General features: G+C 38.1%; 1 protein-coding gene across 2 annotated transcripts in view; it reads right to left on the bottom strand.

The window, feature by feature from the left end:
* Xpo1 (exportin 1) overlaps positions 1–21,924 on the bottom strand; it is a 59,051-nt gene that overhangs the window by 12,446 nt on the left and 24,681 nt on the right. For both annotated transcript variants that reach the window (XM_010609777.3, XM_010609776.3), the window contains 7 exons: positions 5,457–5,518; positions 5,191–5,235; positions 4,008–4,189; positions 2,349–2,397; positions 1,858–1,977; positions 544–672; positions 145–303 (listed from right to left, as the gene is read on the bottom strand). In XM_010609777.3, the coding sequence (XP_010608079.1) occupies positions 145–303; positions 544–672; positions 1,858–1,977; positions 2,349–2,397; positions 4,008–4,189; positions 5,191–5,235; positions 5,457–5,518 (746 nt within the window). The remainder of the gene's footprint in view (positions 1–144; positions 304–543; positions 673–1,857; positions 1,978–2,348; positions 2,398–4,007; positions 4,190–5,190; positions 5,236–5,456; positions 5,519–21,924) is intronic.

A 21,924-nucleotide genomic window follows, 5' to 3' on the forward strand; every position in this document is an offset into this window, starting at 1 on the left:
AATCAAACAGCTTATAACTAATTCACAAATGACAACAATATATTCTTATGCACAGGTAAATAATCTCAAAAGACACATTTTAGAAGACACATTACATTTTTATTATGCAAAGACTTTCAGGAACTAAGGTTCCACAAAACCTACCTCCATGAGTGTTTCCCTGAGATTTAATCTTTTTTCTATAAGTTGACCATGTTCCTTAAGAAAGGTGCAGAGAAATAAACTGAGATTTTGAATAAAGTTCTGTTCATCATCTTTTCCATTCGAGTAAGCAAATCGTATATTAGTATTTAAGGGAAGCATCTGCAAGGTAAAAAACAAACTATTAATCTATGTTTTATAAAACAATAGAAAGCATTTTTCTTTACAGTATCGATGGCAGATCTGATGAAAATTCTATGTCTTATTTTTTCTTGGTATCAGAAATAGAACTCAGGTCCTTGTGCTTGCGAGGCAGGCACAGTGCCACTGAGCTAAATCCCTGGCCCTCAATGTTTTCTAAGACACTAAAACTTACCTAATTTTCAAAAAAAGGTGTATTACCTGTTTTAGCTGCATCATTGTCAATGTAAACAGCGTTACAAATTGTTCCTCATATTGGCTTACGCTCACACCAGCAATCTCAGTGAGGCACTTCAGAGAGACATTCCGAAACATTGGAACATTCAAGAACTATATATGCATTAAAAAAAAAAGGAAGACAAAGTTTAATAGCATGAAACATACTTTAAAACAACATAACACAAAAACATAAGTGGATGATGCGTTTTACTGTGGTTTCACTGTCTAGCCAATGTACACAGTAAGTGCTTTTGGAGTACAATGAGCTTTCCTTGATGTGTTCTCAAACATCTGAAAAACCAAACTGTTTAGCAACTTTCCCAGAAAATTAATTCATACATACACATGAGAATAACTTTTAGGGACACCGTATTTTCTGAGTAGTGAAACAGGACTCAACACTTTATTTCTTAGGATTTTAGGTGATGGTCAACATAACTAGGATTGGTAAGGGTGTGGAAAAATTGATTCTTCCATATTCTATTGAAAAAGTATAACTATTTGAGGATGGTAATCTGGTAAGCAATATAAGTTTTGACAACGGACATATGTGAATTATAAATATTAAAGAAATTGTAACAATTTGGGGTTTTATAAAGTCCAATTAAATACAAAGTTTATTACACATGTTAAGATAGTGCAACCACATGTTAACATAGTGTCATCTATGATGACAACAATTATGAAAATGTATGAAGAAACTACATGCTACTGATTAAAAGTTTTAGCTAGGCACAGTAGTCCATACTTGTAATCCCAGCACTCTGGAAGGCCAAGGTAGGACTGCAAGTTCAACCCCAGCCTAAGCAAATTAGTGAGTTTTGTGAGAACCTGTCTCAAAAACTTTTTTTCAGGCAAAGTATAGACTTGACTTTATGGAAATACCACTCTACTTCATTGTGATTTACATTATCTAATCAACTAAATAAAAAGTGGCAATATGATCTAATTTCATAATAAATTATACTCATGAAATTCCATGATTTATGTGACACAATCATAGGATTTTAAGTCAGGTAAAATACTACTTATAACTATTTAAGGTTCTCCCAGTTTCATTTCACAAAGTTGTTGGTTATAGCTTTTGAAGAAAAAAAGTTTTCCAGCTGAGCATGGTGGCTCATGCCTGTAATCGGAGGATCGCTGTGAATTTGAGACCAGCCTGGGCTACATAGTGGAGTTCCAGGGCACTCTCAACTACATAGTAAGCTAACGATGTCTCAAAAAACCAAAGTTTTCCAAGAACAAAGAATATATGTGACAACCCAGAGATAAATATCAAAGAAATGTGCTTACCTTATAAATTAATGTGCTGATTAACTTGGTCTCAAAAATATATCCCAGTGGAATCCAGTTCAGAAACCTCAGCAATGTTTCTAATGTTGCGTGTACAAGCGGAGCATTTTGTGAATTTTCCTGCAACAAAAACCTATCCGTAAATATTTATTTTCCTGTAACTGTTAAGTTTATTAAAAAGGTGCCAGACACGTGCAATCCCATCACTCTGGGAGCCAGGAGTAGGAGAATCACAAGTTTGAGGCCAGCCTAAGCAGTTAGCAACTTAAGACACTGTGTCTCAAAAAAATAAACACCCCTTCCCCCACATTAGATATGTATGGGAAGGCCTTGGGGGGTTCAATCCCTAGTATCAAAACAAGCCCCCTAAAGTTGGGTGTGGTGACATACAACTATAATCAAGATATTTGAGCCTGTGGAAGGACTGTGAGTTCAGGACAAGCTGGGGAGGGAATGGGGGGGGGTAGGGGGGTGAGATTAAAAGCACTTACCATCACAAACTGGCACAACTGAAATATTTGTGAAAACTCATTGCACATGCTGGGGGAAAAAAATCACATTTAGAAGACACAGAAATACGTATCACAATTACTTACACACTAAAACAAAACCCTTCAAATGACTGCGTCATGAAATATTCCAATGACTTCTCTTATTTTATTTATTTTTTGGTATTGGGGATCGAACTCAGGTCCTTGTGCTTGCGAAGCAGGCAGTGCAAAACCACTGAGCTAAATCCCCAGGCCCCAAATGACTTCTCTTTTAAATGTATCTAAGTATCAGTAACTTCAACAAAAGCTAACAAGCCATTAAACCTACAATCATTCATTTAAAGTTCACCCAACTTATGAAATGTCTTCAGAGTCTGATTTTCCCGTTATCTTCAATCTTAATACATAATTTCAAAGGAGTGTCTTTAATAACTGATGTTGAAAACATGATTCTCTAAGAGAAATGGCAGCCCACCCAATCTGTGAGAGATCACTTCAAAACCCCAATTAGATGACTAAAACCATATATATCACTGAATCCTATAAACATCATATATTTCCTGCTATATATATACATATGTATGACAAAGTTTACATCAACTGAGGTACAACAAGAAAGAACAACTACTGTTATGTGCTGAGCGTGGTGCTGCATGCCTGTAATCCCAGCACTCAGGAGGCTGAGGCAGGAGGATAACTGTGAGTTTGAGACCAGCCTGGGCTACATAGTCAGTTCCAGGGCAGTCTCAACTACATAGTGAGACCCTGTCTCAAAAAAACAAAGACCAAAAAAAAAAAAAAAATGTTATGTGAACATGGTCTCTCACAACATATTATATACCTTTACCTTTTCACTTAAAGCAAGAACATTACAACTTCTCTTTAGGATGTAAAATGCCAATACCTACTCCTATGCGGGAAGCCATCACCAGTACAATAAGGGGTAAGCATGAGGACTGTAACTGCAAAGTTTGAGCTGATAACCAAGATGGCTAAAAAGTAGTGTTCTGGACAAAGACAATTCATGCCCCATTTAAAATGGTGTCAAACTTTCTTCCTGAGACTTTCATTTGGTACTGTATTTTAAGGCTTTGATCTCAAAAACAAACTGGAGAGTGACCTCACAAAGAAGGAATAGGGATGACTAAGCATCTAAAGTCTTAAAATACTGTTACTCCATACCAGTCAAAGAATTGTGTATTCTTTGGCTACTGGAATACATAAAGGTAAAAATTATCTGTGTTCAACCGGGTGTGATGGTGCATGCCTGTAATCCCAAGAATGGGGAGGCTGAGGCAGAGGGACTGCTGTTGAGATAAAGGCCACCCAGAACTATATAAGACCCTACCCCCTCAATAAAAAAAATTAAAAATAAATTTGGGTCATAACAACCACAACAAATAGTGCATGGAAATAACATCTCACAGAAGAAAAGTATGAACATCTCTCTAACACTGAGTACATCTCTCTAACACTGAGTACTTTTCATTCCATTAGACTGACATTAAGCCCCTTTAAGATTTCTTAATTTGTAGCTGAAGGCCACTATAAGTAATTTATACATTATTGATCACAGTTTATTCAGTATTTACAAGAAATATAGTCACTTAAAAGTATGCAATAGTATTTCAAAAATTCTGAAACAAAATCTTTACTTGCCTGTCTTTTAAATGCTTTGCTTTTACTTGAGTTATTTGTCCACTAGAGAAATCAAATACTTCTTCACTCAAGAGTTTGAGAATCACCATATTATTTTGACAAAGACTTTCACTGGTCCTACTTGCTCCAACTATGTCACTGATAAAAGTTGGCCAATGCTTGGGCCATTCTTGTTTCAGTATCTAAAATAAAATATGAATACTCAATTTTATTTGTCAAAGGCAAAACGATATTGAAAGAAACTATGTTACTGGAAGATGTTAGCCACTGTTTTTACTTCTATTAAGGCTGGAAATATAGAATACACAAGGTAGAAAATGAAACAGATCAAGTCCTCTGGCATAAACACCCTAAGAACCCACTTACTTAATTAATGATCTCGTTTGTGTCTACAATGTCAATATTTAACTAAGAGGTATATGTAAATTATCCTAGGCAATACCAAGATCTAAGTGATAAAAGGAACAGTTAAGATTTTTGGGAGTGATTCACTGATTAAAATAATTGCATACCATTTATGAGCTTCAGGGTTCAATCTCCAACATACTAATACCAAAAATAAAAATAAAAGTAGATTTCAAATGGAAAAAAAATCTAGGCCTTGGATTTTTCATTTTTCATTTATTACAGTACTAAGAATCAAACCTGGGGCCTTGTTCATAGAAAGCAAGTGTTCTACCAATGAGCTAAACTGAGTTCTCCAGATCCTGAATTATAGTACGATGTGAATATACACACCTCAAAGAAAGGAAGCACTACAACTAAGGATTGACTCTTACTAAAAACCTAATGGGATGTACTAGATTTGAAAGCTTTTACCATGTATGTGTTAAGCCAGCGATTTCTCAGGTACTTTTTAAAGATTCAGATAGGTTACATATGAAGTAAAATTACCATCACCAGAAAAAGAGAAAACAGACTAATAGCCATGGTGAGAGACTAATATGAAATTCAATTCACATTAGAGCCATATAATTGACAGTTTTACAGTATCTGCTGATTCCGACACACGAGAGCAAATTAATCATTTCAAATGTTAAGATAGCCAGTTGTAAATATTATAGCACCACTACTTCTGCAATGCCAATCTACTTTATTTTATAAAGTAGGTTTGGACACCATACTCAAATAATAAGGATGATGGAAACTTTCTACTCTTTTGAGGAAAAAAGTTGAAGCTTACCTGAACAAGAATCATATTTAGCTTCCCAATGTATACCTTTTCCTTCTGAAGAAAAGAAAGGGGGGAGTCAGATTTAAATCCTAAAATAGAAGTAATAAAAGCACAAGAAATATTCCTAGGAAGCAATGATTTTTAAAATTCCAATGTAAATGTGTATATGTTTATATATATGGTAAAGTACCTTCTTCTAGTCAAGATGAATTTAATTTTACATTCTCAAAAATAATCTGTAAATTTAAAAAAAAAAGGAGAAAAAGCACTCTTACCTCTACACAAGTTGGGTCAGATGAAGTCTTGATAATGAGTCCAACAACATATTTTTTTATTCCTAATAAAAAATGCACACAATTCATAAAAATGAATCTTATGATAGCACACTAAGAAATCTTTCAAAACTTGGGAGAGGGCAAAGTAAAATCAGATAAATAGACTCTAATCCCTTTGCTAATGTTGTCCTTTTTAAAAAATGAGTTGCAGCAAACCAATACATTTAACTGTACTATTCACGTGTAAATAACGTTTTTGGGGGGATTGTTTTTTGTTTTTGTTTTTTAGCAGCATGACTGGAGATGGAACTCAGGGCCTTCAGAGCTGCACATCCAGTAAATTTTAAAATTTTGAAGCAGGTTCATCTTTTAAGTCTCTAAGGTGTCTGTTCTGGGCTCCAACTTGCACCTTCCTGCCTAATAAGCCTCCCAGAGCGCTGGGATTATAGATGTATGACATCACACCTGCCATTAAAAAAAAATTTAACTTGTAACAGTATAAGTTTGTTTTTGTTTTTTTGGTTTTTTTTTTTTTTGAGACAGGGTCTCACTATGTAGTGAGACTGACCTGGAACTCACTATATAGCTCAGGCTGTTCTCAAACTCACAGCTATCCTCCTGCCTTAGTATCCAGCCACCACGCCCAGCCCAGAATATGTTTTAAAATTGTTATTTTATGATACTTAATTCTATAGTAGTTAAACAATTCAAAACTGCAATACCCCCTCCCAGGGATATTCTACCACTGAGCTATATATATCCCCAACCCGTTTTAGTCTGGGACAGGTAATAAATTAAATTACCTAGGTGAAACCTTTCAGTCCTCCTCCCTCAGGCTCCCAGATTGCTGGAATTACAAGGCTTGAACCATCACACATGGCTCTATGGTCTTTCATGCTTCAGGGAACCAAAAATACATATGCATATACTGGTTATGTAATAAGTATATTGTATACAGGGCCGGAGACTTAGCTCAGTGGTGCAGCCACCTACCTCTTAAGTGCAAGGTCCCAAGTTTGATCCCAGGTTTAAAAGAAAATAAAGTATACTGTATACATACATCAATTAAAATTTGGGAGTCAGGGGCCAGGGATTTAGCTCAGTGAGACACCGCACCTGCCTCTCAAGTCCTGAGCTTGATCCCAGGTATCACCATAAAAAAAAAAAAAAAAAAAAAACAAAACCCCCAAGGTGGGGGCCTCAAGCATGCTGGGGCAAGTGCTCTGCTATATACAACATTCCCAGCCTCCATCAATTAGTTTATATGGGCTTGAATTTTTTGTAAAATATTTATACATCAGGATCAGAAGTTATTTTTCCCATTTGTTTTAACTAAAACACTAAACTAGTAATATAAATTTTATTTTTAACTTTACAATGCAGGAAGTTTTTGTTTCTAATGCTCTTTAACCATACTTTTTTTTGGGGGGGGGTGCAAGGTCTCACTGTGTAGTTGAGTCTGACCTGGAACTCACTATGTAGCCCAGGGTGGTCTCAAACTCACAGCTATCCTCCTGCCTCAGCCTCACAGAGTGCTGGGATTACAGATGTAGTACCACCACACCCTGGCAAAAGCATACTTTAATAATATATAACATATTCTTTAACAAGACACCATGCCTTTGATCTTAATTTGTGTAATTCAGAATTCTGAGGACTATCCACTATAGGACCCTTTACCCAAAACCATAGCTATTAGCTAGGCATGGTGGCTCACACCTGAATGCATACCCAGACCCTGTATTAAAAAAAAAAAAAAAAAAAAAAACACGCTGGGAGGTTAAGGCAGGAAGACCACAAATTTGAGCAGACTGGGCAACTTAAGTGAGATTTTTATCTCAGAATATAAAAGAGCTGCTTGCTGGGCAGGCATGGTGGCACATCCCTGTAATCAAGCACTTGGGAGGCTGAGGCAGGAGTTATCACTGTCAATTTGAGGCCAGCCTGGGTTACATAGTGAATTCAAGGCCAGCCAGAATTGCACAGCAAAACCCTGTCACAAACAAATAAAAAAACAAGTGAAATAAAGGGGCTGAGGACTTAGATCTTGGTTTCAATCTTCATTACCACAAATAGGTTATTTTCCCTGTGTTCTTGATAATCAAAATAATTTTGGTATATTTGACCCTATTCTTTACATATCAGTCCTTACCAATATAAACAAGCCATAATGATCTTAAAAACTTTTAATAAGCATCAAGCTTTTTAAAAGGAATAGTCTATTCTTATTAAATTACTGATGGTATTTTGTGAGACATTCAGTACTTTTATTAAGTGTACATGTGCCCTATGGAACAAGACAATATATTAAAAGTGCTACTACAGCCTTGGGAAATTAGAATAAAGGAAACAGGATCAAACAAATCCTTCAACTCTTCTGTTACCAATTTAACTAAAAATAATTTTCTCCACCTTTTAAGAGGCTTCTAAGAATCACCAGAACATGGGACAAAGAGCAAAACATGAAATCATAAAAGTTGTCCCTCAGGCCCAGTGTAATGGTACACACCTGTAATCCCAGCACTCAGGAGCCTGAGGCAGGAGGATGCTGTGTTCAAGAGATAGTTGTCCCTCAGGCCCAGTGTAATGGTACACACCTGTAATCCCAGCACTCAGGAGCCTGAGGCAGGAGGATGCTGTGAGTTCAAGACCATCCTGGACTACATAGTGAGTTCCAGGTCAGTCTCAACTACATAGTGAGACCTGTCTCAAAAACCAAAGAAAGAAAGAAAAAAGAAGCTGTCCCTCATTATCCACAGGGGATAGGTTCTAAGATGTCCACAGTTAATAAAATCCTCAACTGCTTAAATCTTATAAAATGACCCAGTATTTGCTACAGTCTACCCACATACTACCTTTAATCACCCCAATATGGTGTGTGTTTGTTTTTTTTGGAAACAGGTTTTAGGTATGTAGTTCAGGCCAGCTTCAAACTTGCAGAGATCCTGTCTTAGCCTCTCAGTGCTGGGACTACAGGGCTGCACCACCATACTTGGCTTTCCAATTACTTTTAATCTGTAGCTTAAACCACAATGCAGAACTTAAGAATACAGTTTTAAAAATTGGGGCCAGGGATTTAGCTTAGCGGCGCACACCTGCAATGCAGCAAGCACAAGGTCCTGAGTTTGATCCCCGGTACCATTAAAAAAATTATAGCTCAATGCTAGAGAACTTGGTTCTGTATGAGACCCTAAATTCAATCCCCAGTACAATTCACAGACAAGTACACGGTACAAAAACATCAATGTCATGTCACTGTATAATCATCAGTATTTTTAGTCCTTAAAACCCTGAAGCCAGCCAGGTGTGGTGGTACATGCCTATAATCCCCAGCATTTGGATGGCTGGGACAGGAGGACTGCCTCAAGTTTGAGGCCAGCCTGGACTACACGGCGAGTTCAAGCCCAGCTTGAACTGCACAGTAAGACCCTGTCTCAAACAAACACATATCAACCAAACAACTCTAAGGCCAGACATAAAACTTACTATTTTGTGATCATGTACCTAGAATCTCGTACTGATTAGTACGTACAAAGCTTACTTAAGTACCATAATTTATTCCTTAAATCCTTTCCTCATGGTTTGCCCAAATTTACAAAGGTAAAAGCATCTTGAGAATAATTAGCTAGGCATGGTCATAAATGCCTGTAATCCCAGCACTATGAAAAGGCAGGAAGATCACAAGTTTTGAGTCCAGCTTAATGCAAAGACTCTGGGTGTTATTACCGAGCAGTACCTCAAAAAAGAAAAAAAAAAAGTGCTTTACAAATTGAATTCACATTCACACACACACACACACACACACACACACACAGCTAATACAATTAAAAAAAAGGGACAGAATCTAAATATTTCTATGTAGCAGAAAGAGTTCAGCCTATGTTATTCAACAGAAAATGATGAGGCATTCCACAGATGACATAGTCCTGGGTCTCTAATTCTGTGTGACAAATGAACTAGTAGTGACTATCAGTTACAAAATGAACTTTATATTATACCAAAACTATTTTCTCCAATTACTAAGAAAATATATCTGAAACTAGGATGTCCAGTAGGCTTCTCTTTGGAAAAGTTTGATATAAAACTTGATAGAGACAGCAAGAAATTTCAACGAGTTTTTAATGAAGGTTTGTGTCTTTGACAAACACAATTACCTTTTTTATGATTACACAATCAAGATTTTTCAAGGGCCAGGGATTTAGCTCAGTGGTTCTGCTGCCTGCCTCACAAGCTCAAGGGCCCGAATTCGATTCCCAGTACCAAAATGAGGGGAGGGGGAAAAAAAAAAAAAAAGATTTTCAAGTGTCAAGTGTCCTATGCTAACTTTGCATTCTAATAACCTAAGTGTCTTCAACGCCTCTATTCTCTTTTCTTTTTCTCTCTCTTTTAAATAAAGAGCAGAAATTCATTTTCCTTGTGATACTGGAGGGCCGGGAGGTGACAGGTCAACAGACAAGCCCACTGGGTGTCTGGAAAGGGCTTAGTCTAATGCATTCATAGTTTGTGGAAAAAGTCTCACTCTGTAACTAACTCAGGCTTGCCTTGACTTGGTGATCCTCTTGCCTCAGCCTGAATGCTGGGATTACAAATGTGTACCACCATGCTGGACAATGTTGTTATTTATGTTATTTTTCTTCTTTTTATTTGTTTTGTACATTTGTACTGGGATTACAGGCAGCTAGTCTTTGCTTTTAAAATGGTTCTCATTGCTGCATCCTTACATGCCAGATGGAGGACAGAGTCAAACTTTCATGAGAGCACTCATCCTATTCATGACAGACTGTCTCTTATGTCCAAAATTCCTAGTGTGTGTATCTGTCCCCGCGCGCGCGCACACACACACACCCCTATATCTAGCTAGCGAGCTTTGGGTAATCCTCAGTGATAGTAACCATGCTTAGCATGCACAGGCCTAACACCCTATTTAAGCAGGGGGAAAAATATCTAAAGTCAGTAACTTTCCAAGCCTGGTATCCCACCTACCTGGCATGCAGAGGCAGGAGGATTGAAGGTTCAAAGTCCAAGATGAACCTAGACAACTAAAGTCAATGACTGGTGAACCAAGAACTTGCTGCAGCACATATGCAGCAAATTTGCCAACACTGATTTAAGGAAACCTTATTAAAATCAAGATTCAGCCAGGGATGTGGCTCGGTCTAGAGCGCCTGCCTAGTATGTTGAAGACCCTAGGTTCAATCCCCACCACTCCCCCATCCAAAATATTATTTCAATAATCCAACTCTACTTTCAAAATTTCTTTTGACAGTCCCATTTCAAATAAAAACAGCTAGGTATTGTGGCACATTCCTGTAATTCCAACACTTTCTTTGGGAGGCTGACAAGTTTGAGTTCTCCCTAAAGCAAATCAAATAGGGATGTAGCTCAATGTTAGGAGTGCCCTGGATCATTCCCCAGCACTAGAGACAGCAGCCAATAACAAAGCAAAAACAACAACAAAAACAACAACAAAAATAACAACTAAACTACCAAAACCCAGGTACAAACAGTAATGCTTGCTTGGAGGTGTCGCTCTGGTTTTCATTCCCAGGGCTATAAAATAAACCAAAACAAAACCAAGAACCACCTAAGAGTCAATAAAAACATCAACTGAATAGTACCAACTCTAGCTAGACAAACATTAAAATTAAATCCTATGCTGAGTTACAAATTGCACATTATCATGCAACTTACTCAAGCCATAATCACCCCTTGGAAATGCCTTGCAAACACTGCATACTTGATGGCGTTAAGTTACAAATTGCTGAACTTAAATTTTTTTAAAAAATTGGTGGTAGTATGGATTGAACCCATGTTCCCACACATATTAGGAAATGATTCCACCACTGAGCCACATCCCAGCCCTAATTAATGTAATTTAATGTTAGTGGTATTGTTAATTGAACCCAGGCCTTTGTACCGAGCTACTTCCCAAGGCTTTTATTTTATTTTGATTTTTTTGTTTTGTTTTGAGACAGGGTCTCACTATGTAGTTGAGAATGACCTGGAACTCACTTATGTATAGCCCAGGCTGGTCTCGAACTCACAGCTATCCTCCTGCCTCAGCCTCCTGAGTGCTGGTAGAACAGGTGTGTGCCACTACACCCAGCTTATTTTATTTTATTTTGAGACAGGGTCTCACTATGTAGCCCCAGCTAGTCTCGAATTCACAGGGATCCTCCTGCCTCAGCCTCCAAGTGCTGGGATTACAGGCGTGTGCCACCATGCCTGGCATCCACGTCCTTATTTTTGAGATGGGTCCTTGCTAAATTACTGAAGTTGGGCTGAACCTCCCAGACCACTGGGATTATAGCGTAAACTACCATGCCAACTTATTTTTGGAAACAGGATCTTGTTATGACATTTTCAAATACACGACTCCATTTATTAAATGACAAAGCATTCCTGGATGAATTGTTAAAAATGTGAGTACAAAACCTGTACATTGCAATTCTCCATTTAGAAAATGGTAAAGCTTCAATACACTACTCACAAACAACCCACAAAATAGGGAGGATTATTAACTCCAATCCAGTCTCAAAACACTGTGAGATACATATAGTAAAACCAATTTCCCTCCCTGCCCTCTTTCTTGGTACTGGGGATTGAACTTGCCGTAAATCCCCGGCCCCAATTTCACTTTAAATACCTTTTTTTTTGTATAAGCTGCAAAAATATAAATTCGGTATACTTCTCCACTACTGCCATCTACATCAGGGCTGGGCGTGGTGTCACAAGCCTGTAATCCCAGCACTCAAGAGGCTGAGGCAGGAGGATCGCTGTGAGTTCGAGACCAGCCTGGACTACATAGTGAGTTCCAGGTCAGTCTCAACTACGTAAGTGAGACCCTGTCTCAAAAAACCAAAAAAAAAAAAAAAATCAGGACCAGGGATTTAGCTCAGCCATTCTGGCGCCTGCTTCGCAAGTACAAGTACCTGAGCTCAATCCACAGTGCCAGAGAAGAAAAAAAATAAAAAACTTCCTAGTAAAATATACATCATCCATTTAAACTAACCAAGACTCATATTCAGCAAAATGGTCATTAAATGGTATTGTTTTTTTCTTTATTTATACATCCAAGGAAATGCAGAATATTATTCCTACTCTTCACTCAAAAATATAGTTGTAAGAAAAAAAGAGCCAAATAGTCAACAGCTAAATAATTCTAAAGCAGGGGTTATTAAACTAAGGCTCCCACATATATAGATGAATCTGTGCCCCTTCCTCAGCCTTCTGAATGCCATGTTTACACACGTACATACCTAGGTTAACATTCACCATTCTTTGTTTTGAGACTAGGTCTCACCATATAGTTCAGGTGGGCCTCAAATAAGATGATCCTCCTTCCTCTGTTGCTCAACTGCTGGGATTACAGGTGTGCCCTACCACACTTGGCAACATTTATCGTCCTTAAACAGGTCTATAGCCTCAAACAGGTATGGTACAAGAATACTAATATCTATATATAATTGAAGCACACAGCATTGTCTGTGCACTAATAAAATTATGAAAACCCCAACATCCATCAATGAATGAACAAAATAGCACCATACATACAATAGCTTTTAAAAAATGCCAACTCTAATACATGCTTCGTGTCTAAACATTGAAAACACTTGATAAGTGGAAAAAGCCAGGCACAAAGACAAATGCCATTATCATTTCACTTATGAGTTATCAAGAATATGAAAATTCTTAAGAGACAGGGAGAATATAGTTACCTGTGGCTGAGGAAGGAGGGTCACAGGGAGCTCTTGCTTAATGGCTGCACAATGCAGTGCATGTATTTATACCATTACACTATACCAGTGATGGTGAACCTTTTAGAACTTTCAATAATATAAATGGCATTCGTACCAAAGGCTCACCACCACTGTATAATATTATAGACTTTTTTTTTGGTACGGGGATCAAACTCGGTTCCTTGTGCTTGTGAGGCAGGCAGCGGAGCCACTGAGCTAAATCCCTGGCCCAGTATTAATTATACACTTTAAATGAAAAAGGTTAAAGGAGCTGGATGTGGTGGTACGTGCCTGTAAGCCTACTTTGGAAGGTCAAGGTAGAAGGATCTCATATTCTAAATCAGATCAGGTAAGTGAATGATACCCTGCCTCAACAAAACAAAACAAACAAAACCCAACCCCCTCCAAACAGCTGAGAATTTAACTCAATGGTAGAACACTTGCCTAGCATGCCCAAGGCCCTGGGTTCAGTATTCAGTATGACACCAAATAAATGATACATATATTTGACAAAAATTTTTACCAAATTATTTTTCTAATAACAAGGAAATCAATTTTATAGACTACTGAAAACAATTCACTCCTGTTAAAAAGCCTGTTCATAGGTACTTCCTTCTTGAACTGCTACATGGACATAAACTGAGAAATATGGAAGTATATGCTTCTTTTCAAAGTTCACAAAATTGGTGAGGATGTAGCTCATTTGTGCTGCGCCTAACCTCAAAGTCCACAAAATCAAGATATGGGAGAGACCAAAGTGTTAACCAGAACTGACTTAAAAAAAAAAAAAGTTGTCAATTATATGTGAATTGTAACAGAACACCTTGAAATTATGGCCTTATTTTATATGTAAAAATGTATTTAATCACTAATTATACTTTATTATCTTTTCATGGTATATTACTGGCAAGAAATACAAATAGGGATGGCTATCAATTCTGAGATTACATCAATGATGTAATGCAATGTTTTCAAACATTACATTCTGGGACTGGGATGTGGCTCAGTAGTAGCAAACTTGCCTATTATGCCCTAGCACCACAAAACAGAAAAACCACCCTTCCCCCAAACCATATCACACTCTGTAGGATTTCTTATGGCGAAATCTTAAACTATACAAAGATACAAATTGTGTCCATGGATTAGCTATTGCTAGGGTGTCAGTTCTCCCAAATGGATCCTCTAATACAGTCTCAAATTTCAGCACAATTTTTGTTAAAATTTGCCAGCCAAACTTTTATTTCATGTTATTTTGGGGTTTGAGACTCGGGGTCTTCCTACTTAGTTCAGGCTGTCCTCAAACTCAAAGTGATCTTCCCTGCCTCAGCCTCCTGGGTGCTGGACTACTCCTGTGTGCCATTACGCCTGGCTCCAATAACCAAATTTTAAAAACAAAGTTAAAGAATATTGATTTCAAGATGTACCTCACTAATGAAGACACACACTGTAAACTGGCATAAAAATAGAAAAATGGATCAACGGTAGTTAACAGTATAGAAATAGCCCCACACATAGTCAATTGTTATTTATTTAGGTACCAGGCACTGAACTCAGGACCTTGCACTGGTAAGGCAGGTGCGGAGCCACAGAGCTAAACCCTGGCCAGTCAATTGATTTTTAAAATAACAATGAGACAATTCAATGAAGAAAATCTGTCTAATAAATAGTGCTGAAACACCTGGATACCATACACAAGATTAACTTCACCCTAATCCCATCATATAAAAAAACTAAGAAAACATTATCATAAATCTCAATGCAAGAACTAAAGCAATAATTTCAAAAGTAATCTGGTAGTAGTACCTTCTGCAACTGCAGTATGCATAGAGATCATCAAGACAGGCAGATCATGAGTTTGCACCTATTCCAAGCAAGACCCTGTCTCAAAATAAAATTAAGAAAAAAAGGAGAAAGAAAAGAAAAAAGAATATTATCTAGCCATGCGTGGTGGCATACATCTGTAATCCCAACACTCGGGAGGTTGAGGCAGAGGCCAGTATGGGATACATAGTGAGTTCAAGATCAGCCTGAAGTACAGTGAGACCCTCTTCTCAAAAAACAAAGAATCTAGAAAATCTTACTGACCTTTGATGGGAAAGATTTCTTGAATGTGACACAAAAGTATGAACTATACAATGAAAGGAAGATCAATAATCAATCAAGTTCATCAAATTTGTTCTTCAGAAGATTCCATTACAAAAAGTCGCGCAATATATATGACAACACTTGGGAGAGTAAGGCAGGTGGATCTCATCAAGTTCGAGGCCAGCCTGGGCTACACAGTGAGTTCAGGGCCAACACAAACTAAAATGAGACCATGTCTCAAAAGACAAAACAAAACAAGGAAAAGAAAAAAAAAAAAAAAAAGACAAAATACCGGTATTACTACTGGGCATAGTTGGCACATGCTTGCAATTCTAGTTCAGAGGCCAGATAGGGCTCCAGTGAGTTCAAGGCAAGCCTGGACACTTAGATCAAAACCAAACTGAACCGAACAAACCAACACAAACTCCTATCTAGACAACAAAGAAACCAATCAATAAGGAAATAGCCTAATTAAAAATATGCAGTTGTCCTGGTGGCTCATGTTTATGATCTAGGAACTTGGGAGGCTGAGGAAGAGGAATAACTGCAAGATGGAGCCAGCCTAAAGTACACAGCAAGACTCCAAAAAAGGAGAAAGGATGTATTTCATAACAGACCCCATAGGGATGATTCGAAAGGATACATAAAGTGTAAGTCACTACAGAGATGGAAATTAAAACCACAACTAGACACCACTATATAGGCACCATAATGGAATTATAATCTGACCATATCAAGGGTCATCCAAGATGTGAACCACGTTGCGGGTGAGAACATAGTGTTAGTCATTTTGGAAAATACAGGGCAACTAACCTTACTACATCTACCACATGATTCCACCCTTAATGACAGTAAGCACATGGAGGACAGCACAGTGAAGATAAGCACAGGCAGATTTCAATTATAGTGACAGTTTTATGGGTTTACTTACACAGGTTTAAAAAAACTATCAAATTTTAAATGGAAAAAAAAAATTAAATGGAAGCCTACTATAGTAGCACACACCTACTCCCAGCTATAGAGGAAGATGAGGGAAGATGATCATTTGATCTCTGAAATTTATGGCCAACCAGTGAAATGCAGCAAGCTCCCATCTCAAAACAAAATTTTAAATTAGAAGACCTATACTGACTAAAACAACAATATACTAAGCACCCACTCTTCAGTATGACAGATCTTAAGTAGGAGTGACCAGATTAGCTCTGTAATCTTTAAAAAATAAATTATACTTACTTAGTAAAATACAGATATTTTATGGAAAAAGACTGACAATACAAATGCTGTTATGTATATTCCTATCAGCCATCTAAAAGCACAGAGATATAAATGTAACACAGCACCTCACTGCAAAGGAGATATTAGTTCTAGTCTCTCAACTTTTTATATTAAGACACAATTGTGTTAACTGTGAAAATTTAACTGCCTAACTACTTTCTAACACCTTAATTTCAAAATGCTCCAAACTTCCACTCCTGACTCTCTTTTGACATTTTAGATAAATTCAACAATTCACCATTCTTAGCTTGGCATAGTGTCACATACCTGTAGTCCCAGCACTTGGGAGGCTGAGACAGGAGGATCATCACAAGTTCGAGGCCAGACTGGGATACACAGTGAGTTCAAGGATGGTCTGAACTACATGGTAAGACCCGCTCTCCAAAAGAGAGGGTTACCCAGGATCGTGCCTCTCATGTATAGCTAAGAAAGAATTAACACCATTGGCAGTCCTAGAGTAACTAGGATTTCAGTGATTAGCAACTACTCCTTATTTAGAAATTCTTCCACTTCACACTACTAAAATTACCTCTTCATCATCTTTAGATCAAAAGCACTTAAACTGGGCGTGGTGGCGCATGCCTGTAATCCCGGCACTCAGGGAAGCTGAGGTAGGAGGATTGCTATGAGTTCGAGACCAGCCTGGGCTATATAGTGAGTTCCTGGTCAGTCTCAACTACATAGTGAGACCCTGTCTCAAAACAACAACAACAACAACAACAACAACAACAAAACAAGAGCCAGGCATGGTGGCACATGCCTGTAATCCCAACACTAAGGAGGGTGAGGCAGGAGGATCACTGTGAGTTCAAGACCAGCCTGGGCTACATAGTGAGTTCCAGGTCAGTCTCAACTACATAGTGAGACCCTGTGTCAAAAAACAAGACAAAACCAAAAACACTTAAGAGTCTTAGCTGGGGATGGCTGTTCAAACCTGTAACACCAGCAACTGTGAAGGCTGAGGCAGGAGAATAGTAAGTTTGAGGTCAGCCCAAATGAGTTAACAAGATCCAGTCTCAAAAAATTTAAAAATCTAGGGTTAATTCAGTGGAAAAGCATTTGCCTAGTGTGCACCAGTACCTGGGCTGGATACTCAGGTACAAGGAAAAACAAAAAAATCCTTAATACCCAAGATTTTTACACACACATACAAATTATCAAAAATTTCTGGAAATGCGTAAGGCCCTTGAAATAGGGCCTGAATTAAACCAGGGAACACAACCTCAGTATTAAATGCAACTCATTTTATCAAACACCTCTTTACCATGCAATGAGAAGGCAACATAGACATTTTCTCATCCCCACTTCAGAGTTTATAGTTTAGGGATAGGGAGAAAAGTCGAAAAACAACAAAACAAAAAGAAACAATGACAGCCAAATATAGTGGTATGTTATAGAAGGGAAGTGGGAGGAGCCAAAAGAGAATAAAAAACCAAATACGACATTTTTCAGGCATAAATCATTTTACATGAGAATTACAGCCATATCGTACATTTCATACAAAATTTATTGTGCGTTTTTGTTTTTTGTTTTTGTTTTGGAAACAGGGTCTCCATTTATAGTTCAGGCTGGCCTCAAACTTATAGTTATCCTCCTGCCTCAGCTTCTGAGTTCTGGTATTACAGGCATGCACCACCAAGCCCAGGTATTGTTTTATTTTGTATTTTGATATTACAATGCCTTTAAAAGTCAAATATTTCAGGACCAGATATTTAGTTTAGTGGTGCTCTGCCTACTAGGCAAGCACAAGGTCCTGAGTTCAATGCTGGGTACAACAAAACAAACAAACAAACAAAAAACCCACAAATATTTCAAATGATTTTTGAAAAAACAAGAAACAAAAAACTAGGCCTTAACATTCTTTTTTTTTGCAAGGGGGTGGGTGAGACAGCATCTCACTATGTAGTTGTGACTGACCTGGAACTCACTATGTAGCCCAGGCTGGTCTCCAACTCACAGGGATCCTCCACCATGACTGGCTAGGCCTTAACATTCTTTTTTTTTGCAAGGGGGTGGGTGAGACAGCATCTCACTATGTAGTTGTGACTGACCTGGAACTCACTATGTAGCCCAGGCTGGTCTCCAACTCACAGGGATCCTCCACCATGACTGGCTAGGCCTTAACATTCTTAACACTGAGCTACAGCCCCACCCTGCTAATTATCAATGTCTCCTTTGGCTCTTTGAAATTTTATTCTTCTGTGACCCATAGGTACAGTATATACAGGGCAGTGAGGGTACACCTGTGGCATGCATGTCACCCTGGGCTGTCTGTATCACTGAAAGCTCTAAAAGATTTACCATCACTGCAGTAAGGCACAACTTCATGAAATAAAAGACATCTAACCTGATTTTATAAATCACTCAAGAACCGTTAGATTTTTCTGACAAAATACCCTAGAAAACTGAAAATGCCATCAGCCCTAGAGAACATGTAAAAATTACACTATGCTATGGATAAGAACCTGAGACAGACAAAAATGATAGATTTGAAAAAACTTACTGCTATTTTGCAATCAAAGCTTCTCTTGGGGGGCGGGGCAGGGTCTTATAATTAATTTTGTCTGGGTTGGTCTCAGAACTCCTGAGCTGAAGTAATCCTCCTGCCTCCCCAGAAGCTGGAATTAAAGGTCTGTGACACTGTACCAGGTTTACCTGTCCTTTGAAATACACCAAATTACTGTACTGCCACTTGTGTCAGCAAAGCTTGCTTAAAGGGTACAACCTCGCCAACAATCACTTAGCTTATACAGCATTCATCAAATATACCTAGTTAGTTCATGTACTAGTCCCATAGTAGATATATATTTTCTAAACCATTAACAGTTTTGATGGATTTACATAGCATTAACACTTAGTAATACTTCACATAAAACAGATGCACAACATATACCCCAGGTTAAAAAATATACACACTAAGAAGTTATACAAAGGATAACTACAGTTGGTAAGTTGAGAAGATAGCCTTTAAGACATGGTGATGACAGGTCTAGGCATGTAGCAAAGAAGGAAGAAGGAGGAGGAGGAGGAGGAGGAGGAGGAGGAGGAAGAGGAAGGAAGGAAGAGGAAAGAGGAAGAGCAGGAGGGAAGGGGAAGAAGAAAAACAATGATAGACAACAAGGGGGATACGTAATTTAAGGGTTATTCTAATTTGCTTCTGATACCAAAGTTACTTAAAGATGAAGGAAAAGTAGCTGGGGCATGGTGTCAGCATGCCTTAATCCCAGTACTCAGGAGGCTGAGTATTGCTATAAATTCTAGGACACTCTACGTTCAACGCCAATCTGGACTACATAGTGAAACCTTGTCTCAAAACAGCACAATCATGTTCAGAATAGTTTACTTTGTGACATGATACTACTTTCTTGTTGGAGAAAACGCCCAGCTACTATTTAAAAGTAATTATGCTGAGCAATATTAAAACAAATTTTAAAATTATAAAAGCAGTGTGGCAGCACATGCCTGTAATTCTAGTATAGTACACTGAGACAAGAAGATTACAAGTTTCAAGCCCACCTGGACAACTTCGCAAGCTCTTGTTTTAAAAAAAATGGTCTGGAGGGCTGGGGATTTAGCTCAGTGGTTCGGTGGCCTGCCTTGCAAGCGCCAAGGACCCGAGTTCGATCCCCAGTACCAAAAAAAAAAAAAAAAAAAGTCTGGGTACGATGTAGCTCAAGGCAAAGGCCCTTGGGCCCCCTAATATATGTTCTACAGGCTGGGAAATTAGCTCAGTGGTTCCACCACCTGGCTCAAAAGCACAAGGACCGGAGTTCGATCGCAGGTACCAAAAAAAACAAAAAACAACCACAAAAAATATATATGTTCTATATATCTAATATAGTACTACAACATCTTCCAATATTTTATAAACCAGACCAAACACCATGAATGAAAACATGAATTAGTAAATGCAAAGGAACCTAGAATTCATTAACATATTATGGGAACCATTTTTCCATGAGACTCTTTGTGAGACCCTAGATGTTACACCACACTTTTCCCTGACAAAGGCAACCTCACACAGGTTGTATGAGTAATGAGGTACTTTAACTTGGGGAAAATAAAGGAGTTTTAAAAGTTACTATAGGGCCAGGGATTTAGCTCAGTGATTATGTCACCTGCCTCCCAAGCACAAGGTCCTGAGTTCAATCCCTGTACAAAAGAAAAAAAACAAAAATGTGTAATTTTTAAGAAAGATACTTTGCTGGGGGTAAGGGAGTATAGCTGAGTAATAGAGCACATGCTTTTGTTTAATTCCCAGTACCAAAAAAAATGGGGGGATTGTGGTGCACAGGGAAATATCAGCAAAATAGAAAGGAATAAATTATAGAACAGAATTCCCCTAAGTCAGGCTGAATAAATCACTAGCCATTCCACAAGCAAAACTGACTTTTAAAAGTAAGCATCTTATATATGTCCTAGGAGAGTGCATATTTGATACTTAGAAATAAATGGGAGCTACTGTGAATTTAATAAGTATCAAAACATCTCACAATGAAAGCCAAAAATGCCAAATCTTTAAAGAGACCTTAAACCTCTCACGTTTTCACTAACAAATACAATTTTGACACTGATAAGCTAGTTCAATCCTGTAAAACTTAAGAGCTGAAAAAGATCTAGTACAGTTAGTTCTATGTGATAAGCAAAGACTTCAGTGTTTAAAAACAAGTCAGCTGCTGGGGATTTAGCTCAGTGGTTCCGCTGCCTGCCTCGCAAGTACACGGACTCAAGTTCAATCCCCGCTACCAAACAAACACAAAAACACAAGTTAGGGTTCCAGGGGTTTAGCTGAGTGGCCGACCATGTGTTCAGCATGCTCAAGGCCTTAAGTTTAACCCTGAACACCAAAAACAAATAAATTAATTAAATAAATAAAAATTATAGTATACTAAAACGGTACAGATAAAACACTTTGGCATGGTACTGTCATGGCCGGTTAAGCCTGGAGCTCAAACCACATATATAAAACAAAAGCAGTAAGCTGGGCCCAGTGGCTCACCCTTGAAATCCCAGTACTTTGGGAGAGAGTAAGGAAGAATGATAAATTCCTTCTTTGGGGGGTACCGGGGATGGAACTTGGGTCCTTGGGCTTAGAGAGGCAGGCGGCAGAACCACTGAGCTAAATCCCCAGCCCTGGAATGGTAAATTCAAACCCAGCTTGGGCAACTTAGCGAGACCTTGTCTCTACAAAAAGGTCTGGGGATTATAGTTCAGTGTAAAGGCTGTGGGTTCACTTGCCAATACTACATATGAAAACACACACCAGAATCAGCAAAGAAATAAGAAATGACTACATCACAATAACCCTAGGAGTGATAAAATATGAAGAATCCATTTGGACCACACAGTCACAGAACACAATAAAAAAT

This window comes from Fukomys damarensis, unplaced genomic scaffold (genome assembly GCF_012274545.1).
Source record: "Fukomys damarensis isolate Sample0158 unplaced genomic scaffold, DMR_v1.0_HiC HiC_scaffold_2, whole genome shotgun sequence".
NCBI lineage: Eukaryota > Metazoa > Chordata > Mammalia > Rodentia > Bathyergidae > Fukomys > Fukomys damarensis.